The sequence below is a fragment of the Trichechus manatus genome, unplaced genomic scaffold (genome assembly GCF_000243295.1).
Source record: "Trichechus manatus latirostris isolate Lorelei unplaced genomic scaffold, TriManLat1.0 scaffold00008, whole genome shotgun sequence".
Lineage (NCBI taxonomy): Eukaryota > Metazoa > Chordata > Mammalia > Sirenia > Trichechidae > Trichechus > Trichechus manatus.
The window spans coordinates 1,722,348-1,729,688 of record NW_004443944.1 but is presented as its reverse complement, the minus strand read 5'-3'; the positions used below and the strand labels follow the sequence as shown (position 1 = coordinate 1,729,688).

The following is a 7,341-nucleotide window of genomic DNA, read 5'->3' as shown; positions in this document are numbered from 1 at the left end:
TAAAATCGGGGTTTTCCTCCTTTACCAAGTGCAGGGGTCGGACACCCCACAAGCCCCTCCCTTCGATCCTGCCTTTGTGAGAAGACCTGGGGCACCGCTCCATGGAACAGCAAAATCGGGAGCTTGGGTGTTCTCCAGCCCAGTGGCCAGCCTGTCTTTTTTAAGGGACAGATCTGCAGCATTGCTGTTAGGGTAGAAAGGAGGGGTCACTGCCTACGGCCTGTTCTGGGGCTGAGGGCTTAGTATGAGGCCACCTCAGCTCAAGTGTTTTGAGTTCTGTGGCGCTCCGGATGAAAACCCAACAAGAATTTGTGAGAGACTGCCGCCCACAGGGCCCGCGCTCTGTGGTGACAGGCGACCACGCGCTTGTTTCACTTTTTGGGAAATATGATAAGAGGCTCGGCCCTGACCCCACAATGCTGGTGCGGGCTCAGAGAGGGCGGGTGGAGCTAGGGGCGGACCACCCCCGGCCTGAGGGCATGGTGCGTCACGGGGGCTTTCGTCCCGTTGGCGCCAGCTCCGACGTTTGCAGAGGAGATGGAGGGTTTTGGCAGCACACCATGTTGGTACACGTGGGGTCTCAGCGCCACCTCCCCTGTTTCAGGATGACGACTTCAGGTGCCCTGTTTCCAAGCCTGGTGCCAGGTTCCCGCGGCTCGTCCAACAAGTATTTGGTGGAGTTTCGGGCAGGAAAAATGTCACTGAAAGGAACAACGGTCACCCCGGACAAGCGGAAGGGGCTGGTGTACATTCAGCAGACCGACGACTCCCTCATTCACTTCTGCTGGAAGGACAGGACGTCGGGCAGCGTGGAGGACGTGAGTGTTTGCCAGCTGGGTGCGGCCGCGGCTGCTGGTGGGCGGCTGGGGTGGTCTTTGTGGCTTGGTTCTCGTGGGCTTGCGGGTTGGTGCCCACCATCAGCCGTTTCACTTGCTCTTGGAGCCTCCCAGTCTCGACAGAGATGTAGTTGCCCACTGCTGCACACTTCAGCTGTCGGGGGTGAGGTGGCATTTTCATCTCTGTAAAGCCTTGAGAAAGCTCCGTGTGCTAGTAGTTTACTTAGCATTTTCTGTTCCTCAGGATAAATTGTGTCTTGTTATATCGGAGAGTAGGTCAGAGTTGATGTTTTAAGTGTCCATAAAAGTAAATGGTGTTGATACTGAAAGTTTTTAAAAATCAGAATCCCTTGAGTGAAAAAAAGCTAGTCTTCAAAGGGTGATGACATGGGACCTGCGAACTGTTAAATACTTTTTTTGAGATCCAGCAGCCCACCTTCCGTGTTGCCACCTGAGCCCCTATGCGTGCCTGCCCCCACAGCCTCCCCCCAAGGGTCTGCCCTTACGGTGGGTGTCTGAGGCTGGCTCCTCCGCCCCGCGGAGACCCTGATGGTGAGGGGCTCTGGTGACATGTCTTACGCACTGACACGCGGTTCACATGTCTTTCTGAGCAAGTCAGGAGCAGCGCAGGTTTGTTTGCGTTAAGCTTCCTCTTCCCCCCGTGTCCCTCCGTAGGACTTGATTATCTTCCCTGATGACTGTGAATTTAAGCGGGTGCCTCAGTGCCCCAGCGGGAGGGTCTATGTGCTCAAGTTCAAGGCAGGATCCAAGCGGCTCTTCTTCTGGATGCAGGTAGGTGGGAGGTTCTGCCTTTTCCCACTGTCATGGGATAGGTTGGGAACTCGGTACAGAGAATAACCTTGGACATGCTGTTCCCGTTGTCATCTGTACGTTAAAGTCGGGAAGTGGCTTTCTTGTTCAACAGGTATTTGTGCGTTTGTGGTTCCGACACAGACCTCCACGGGCCCTCTGGAGGCTGCCCCCCACACACACCCCACCCCCCAGCACTAGAGCAGGGTGGCAGCTGTTTCTGGGAAGGACCAGGGAGGAAACATTTCCTGCTCTGTGGGCCCCACAGTTTCTGTTGCGACTACTCAGCTTTGCCACAGCAGCTCCAGAGCAGCCATGGCCAGCGTGTGCGTGAGTGGGTGTGGCTGTGTGCTGATAAAACTTTATTGACATAAACAGGTCGGGGGCTGTGGTGGCCACCTCCAGCGGAGAGTGTGTTTCTCTGCAGCTTTGCTGGTGGAAGTTGACAGGCTCTGATTCCACTTTTTATTCTTCCTGACTGTGCTCTCGTTTGCCGTCTGTCTTGCCCTGTTGCCAAGCAGGCAAGAACCATTTCTTGTCCTTGCTCTGTCCCAGGTGCCATGCCATGTAGGGTCCACGGCATGTGCCTGGTGACTGTTGACTCTGCCTCTCGGTTCTGGGAGAGACGCTGCCTGATGACCCCCTGTCCCCTGGGCTCCCAGCTCTGCTCTGTGTCTAGCCCGGAAGGGCTGCCAGGGCTGGTTCTTGAGCATCGTGTGCTGAAGGCAGTGTAGGAGGAAGGACATGTGTTGTGGGACCAGCTGAGGCATGGAGGAACAGGGAGGAGGGCCCGTGGGTGTTGATGCTGTGTGCCCATCTGGAAAGGGGGTGCCATTGTAACTTCAGTGAGCTTGCAGGGCTGGGGCATGGGGCAGCCTTGGGTCCCTCACCTGTGAGTGGGGCCACTGCCGTCGGGCTGGCCCGGGACTCTGCCACGCTGTCGCTGTTTCCCCCAGGAGCCGAAGACGGATCAGGATGAGGAGCACTGTCGGAAGGTCAATGAGTACCTGAACAACCCCCCGATGCCCGGCACGCTGGGGGCCAGCGGCAGCGGCAGCCACGAGCTCTCTGCACTCGGCGGTAACAGCTCGGGCTCCACGTGCTGTGCTGGTCGGGGTGGGGGCTCAGACACAGGGCCTGGTGGGCCGGCGGCCGCTCGGTGCTAGCGGAAGTGGAGCAGTCTAAGCTAGAAGCTCCTGCAGTTCCTGGTCAGCCCCGGTTGTCTTCATAGGCAGGCGTTCCCCTGGCCGCCTCCTTTCAGGGGTGACCAAGCAGGGTGGGGTGGGCAGGGCATGCTGAGCACCTTCTGTCTTCTGGGGGGACCTACGGGACACATGGGGCGGGCTGGGTGCGCTGAGCACCTCATGTCTTCTGGGGGGACCCACGAGCCGGGTGGGGCGGGTGGGGCGCTGAGCACCCCCTCTCTCCTGCAGGTGAGGGCGGCCTGCAGAGCCTGCTGGGAAACATGAGTCACAGCCAGCTCATGCAGCTCATCGGACCGGCTGGCCTGGGAGGACTCGGTAACTGCCCGGCCACAGTGGGGCCCAAGTGGGGACACCCCTTGCTGGGAGTGACACTCCTGACGCGTTCCTGTGCTCCCCCTGTGGGGCTGGAGTTGTATGCAGGCCTCCGTGAGGACCCCAGCCCTGTGCTGAGGGCAGGCCGAGGCAAGGGGCCCACTGGCCGGCTTGCCTGTGCCACCTTGTACCTGGGGGCTGGGCAGGTGTGTTTCTGGGCAGAAGTAAGTGCTTGTTGCTGGGGGCAGGCCGAGGCATGGGGCCCCATTGGTTGGCCTGCCTGTGCCGCCCTGTACCCGGGGGCTGGGCAGGCATGTTCCTGGGCAGAAGAAGGAAGTGCTTTTTGCTGGGGGCAGGACCTGGACTGCATGTTACCTTTGAGTCTTTGCCTGAGCATGTGACTGGGGGGGGAAGAGAACAGAAATGGTCTGGCTGAACAGAAACTTCTAGAACACTGTGCTCGGGGCTGCCCCAGCCCCTGCCCTGCTCCGCTCGGGCCCAGTGCGTTCGCCGTGTCCAGAGGCTGTGTGGGCTGTCGCCTCCCCTGCCCGTCGTCTGGTTCGTAGTGGAAGCATCTGTTCTTTCGGCCTGGGGCAGGAGGTCCGCTCTTCCTGGGGGGCTGGGCCGGTGACGTCCTGAGTGCTGTCTTTCTCGTTCCTCGTAGGTGGGCTTGGGGCCCTGACTGGGCCGGGCCTGGCCAGCTTACTGGGGAGTGGAGGGCCTCCGGCCAGCAGCTCATCGTCCAGGTGAGCCCAGGCCTGCCCCCCTCCCCACCCACGAGACTGCGTGTCCTTCCCTGAGGAAGACTCGGCACGGGACCGTGGATGGGGTGCGCGTGTGTGGACGCACCTAGTCGCATGCTCAGGCGCTGTGGCGTCCTCTCCCCGCCCTCCCACCAGCTCCCGGAGCCAGTCAGCTGCCGTCACCCCCTCCTCCACCACCTCTTCTGCCCGCACCACCCCAGCCCCTTCTGCACCAGCAGCCGCCTCTGCGACCAGTCCGAGCCCCGCGCCCAGTTCAGGTAATGGAACCAGCACAGCAACAAGCCCAACCCAGCCCATCCAGCTGAGTGACCTGCAGAACATTTTAGCCACTATGAACGTGCCAGCGGGGGCAGGCGGCGGCCAGCAAGGTAAAGGAACGCGTGCTGTCAGCTTGAGGCTGGGTGACGGTGCCTACCGCCCTGCCCGCTCTCGCGCGCTCTCCAGGGCATGGGCACAGCATGTCCCTGGGCAGTGCAGTGACGGAGACCAGCCCCACCCTTGCCTGTCCCCTCTTTTGCCTGTCTCTTCACGCGGCCTGGAGTCTGGTGCTATTTGCCTGGGAGGGTGCCCAGGCCCAGGTGCGGCCGCTGACGGCTGTGTTTGCGTCCTAGTCGATCTGGCCAGCGTGCTCACGCCCGAGATCATGGCGCCCATCCTGGCCAACGCCGACGTCCAGGAGCGCCTGCTGCCCTACCTGCCCTCGGGGGAGTCTCTGCCCCAGACCGCGGAGGAGATCCAGAACACGCTGACCTCCCCCCAGTTCCAGCAGGTGACATCCCGGCCTGGGCGTGCCCTCACCGTGCTTGGGGGGAGGCGGGGGTGAGCCATCAGTGCGCCCCAGCCCACAGTAAGCCTGGTGAGGGTGACAGCTGTGGGCCCCTGTGGGCCCCTGATGCCTGGTGCTCCAGCTCTGGTCTCCCTGCAGGCCCTGGGCATGTTCAGCGCGGCCTTGGCCTCGGGGCAGCTGGGCCCCCTCATGTGCCAGTTTGGCCTGCCAGCGGAGGCCGTGGAGGCTGCCAATAAGGGCGGTGAGTGTCCATGCTGCCTCCTTGCCTGTGCACCGCCCGACCGTCCTGGGGGTGGGGGGTGCTGTGCCCTTTGTGCCTGTCCTGGGGGAGAGCTTAGAGAACAGCCTTGGGGTGTTAATCGTGTTTTAGATGTGGAAGCATTTGCCAAAGCTATGCAGAACAGTGCCAAGTCAGAGCCGAAAGAGGGCGACGTGAAGGACAAGAAGGACGAGGAGGAGGACATGAGCTTGGATTAAGTCATCTGGGTGTCTGAGGAGCGGAGAGGCTCCGTAGTGGTAACTTCAGTAGTGGCGTTTGTGGCTCCTTGCAGACCTTTGCATCTGTCTAAACTTCCTCATAAATAAAAGTCTTTTCTTTTACCCGCTCACTCTGGTGGTCTGTGTGCTCGCCCAGGGGAGGCACCACCCCTGGCCCAGCTGTGTCTGGTCTACAGCTTCGTGAGGACCATGTACGAGCTGTTCCGGGAGTGTCGGGCAGCTCCGTGCGGCGGACGGGGGCGTCCACGGCCACGCCAGTGCCAGCCCACACTCCCAGCTGTTGGTTTTGATCGAGACGAGGTCAGCACTCTGTCCAACAAGTTCCTTTTAATTTTCGTTTTTAAAAGCGGCGACCAGTGACGGACGTATAACTCTCTAACTGCTTTAAAATTGGCGGAAATCAAAGTTCACGATTAAACCAATTGAGAGAAAAGTACAAAAACTGCATTTTATCAGTCATAACTTAAACTGTTCCCGGAGACCCGTCACCCGCAGATTTAGGGACTGGGGAGATACACACGAAGGCTGGCGCCACCTGGCCGCCCTCCTGGCCCGGGGCGCGGGGCCCAGGGCGGCTGCTGTGTGGGATCCACAGCAGGAGAGACCTGAGGCCAGGTCCAGGGGTCCCCTGGGGGTGGCTGCACTATGTGATCGGGCAGCCGCCAGCCCCCACGGCCCCCTGGAAGCGTGAGTGCCTCATGGCGACGGGGGCCCCGTTGATGAGCAGATTCCTCATGCAGCCGAGGTAGACGGGGGGCCGCGGGGGTGTGTCTGTGAGCTCTGGGGTGCAGGGAGAGAGGGAGGAAGGCTGCTGGGAGCAGAAACAGAATCGTCTGCCCGCCCGCTAGCCCCCCAACCTCGGTTGGCCCCCCCCACCACCCAGGCCACAGCCGCACTCACTGGGCAGGCCCCCGAGGTGCAGAGGTGTGAGCGCGTGGGCAGAGGCCCAGGTGACGCCCAGGGTGTGATTGCTCAAGTCCACCTGCAGCCGGATTGAGGCCCCGCTCTTGGTCACTGCAAACACAGGGTCCTTGTGGCCCAGAAGGTCCCAGCCCGCCTACCGTGCCCCTCTTGCCGGGGTGGGGGTGGGAGGTTGAGGGGGACTCCCGTGTACCAAGGGCTTGGTCTTGCGTGCTCCCCCCTGGGGGTCCCGTCTGGCTCCGCCCTGTGTGCAGGAGCAGGCTCACCTGCGAGGCGGTGCCACTGCCCGTCACACAGCACAGTGGGGTGCGTCACCAGCACGGAGAACTCGCCAGCCCCGTCGTCCCCCAGCAGCAGGACCTGTGGGGGTGGCGAGTAGGAACGGGGAGGGTCAAGAGGGTCCACCCACCCGAGTCCATGGCCTGGGGCTGCGCCCCTCCAGCTCACCTGCTTCTCCAACACCTGCAGCTGCATGTAGGGGGGTGCCTGCACCTGGCCCAGGTGGAAGACCAGGCCGCTGGCAGCCTGGGGCCGCACCTCCAGCTCCAGGCCCAGGCCAGGCCCTGGCGCCGCTGGGTGGTCTGCAGAGAGAAGAGTGAGGGGAGAAGGCCGGGCCCAGGCCACAACCCAGCGCCCCCAGGACCTGGCTGGGACCCTCCCTCCTGGGCGCTATCCCACCCCACCCTGGACTGGGGGGGCACACAGGAGTAGGGTGCCTGCGCCCACAGACCTAGAGTGATGACTCCCCCGCTGCTGGCAAAGAATAGGCCCGCCTCCAGGGGGCCTGAGTAGCAGGGTGTGACCCCCATAATCCGTGTGGGGGGCCCCAGCGGCCAGCTGTCCAACTTCAGTGTCTTGACACAGCCGCTGAACCCCAAGCCACCAAAGGCCACCTGTGGGGACAGAAGAGCAGGGGCTCAGGCCCCGGGGTAGAGAGAAAGTGGACCACTGTGGGCGGGGCAAGTTCTCACCGACAGCCGCGAGTGGTGGCCACCAGGCGGGAGGCCTCCCACAAAGAAGGTGCTGGATGGGGGGACCTGCATGCCCTGGTGCTGGTGGCGGGCGCCTTTCTGTCTCTGGGTCTGGTTCCTGCTGTCTGTCACCAGCTGGATCCCTCTCGGCCCCCAGTGCAAAGACACCTGGGGCAGGTGGGTTGTGTCAGGGAGGCCGACACCTTGCCCGGCCCACCCCCGACTCGAGGCTCCCTC

At 62.2% G+C, this 7,341-nt stretch overlaps 2 protein-coding genes across 3 annotated transcripts in view; one reads left to right on the top strand and one right to left on the bottom strand.

The window, feature by feature from the left end:
• The first annotated feature begins 601 nt into the window (after positions 1-601).
• ADRM1 (ADRM1 26S proteasome ubiquitin receptor) lies at positions 602-5,314 on the top strand. Of its 2 annotated transcripts, none has more exons than XM_004370196.2 (9): positions 602-818; positions 1,512-1,628; positions 2,603-2,726; positions 3,080-3,166; positions 3,828-3,909; positions 4,063-4,295; positions 4,539-4,696; positions 4,853-4,955; positions 5,085-5,314. In XM_004370196.2, exons 1-9 carry the CDS (start codon positions 606-608, stop codon positions 5,189-5,191), a joined length of 1,224 nt encoding a protein of 407 aa, XP_004370253.1. In that variant the 5' UTR covers positions 602-605; the 3' UTR covers positions 5,192-5,314. The 2 variants fall into 2 exon arrangements, with proteins under 2 accessions (XP_004370253.1, XP_023598379.1); XM_023742611.1 differs by having other exon boundaries at positions 606-818; positions 4,063-4,184.
• A 541-nt stretch (positions 5,315-5,855) lies between these two features.
• LAMA5 (laminin subunit alpha 5) overlaps positions 5,856-7,341 on the bottom strand; it is a 50,323-nt gene continuing 48,837 nt past the window's right edge. Inside the window, exons 76-81 of the mRNA XM_012558410.1 lie at positions 7,105-7,272; positions 6,864-7,026; positions 6,581-6,714; positions 6,400-6,493; positions 6,113-6,226; positions 5,856-5,992 (exon numbers count right to left, since the gene is read on the bottom strand). Of these exons, the coding sequence (XP_012413864.1) occupies positions 5,856-5,992; positions 6,113-6,226; positions 6,400-6,493; positions 6,581-6,714; positions 6,864-7,026; positions 7,105-7,272 (810 nt within the window). The remainder of the gene's footprint in view (positions 5,993-6,112; positions 6,227-6,399; positions 6,494-6,580; positions 6,715-6,863; positions 7,027-7,104; positions 7,273-7,341) is intronic.

Coding starts and splice junctions, on each gene's coding strand:
- ADRM1 (XM_004370196.2), top strand. CDS start 606: ATGACGACTTCAGGTGCCCTGTTTCCAAGCCTGGTGCCAGGTTCCCGC. Junction 2,727..3,079: donor CGAGCTCTCTGCACTCGGCG/GTAACAGCTCGG, acceptor TCTCTCCTGCAG/GTGAGGGCGGCCTGCAGAGC. Junction 3,167..3,827: donor GGCTGGCCTGGGAGGACTCG/GTAACTGCCCGG, acceptor CGTTCCTCGTAG/GTGGGCTTGGGGCCCTGACT.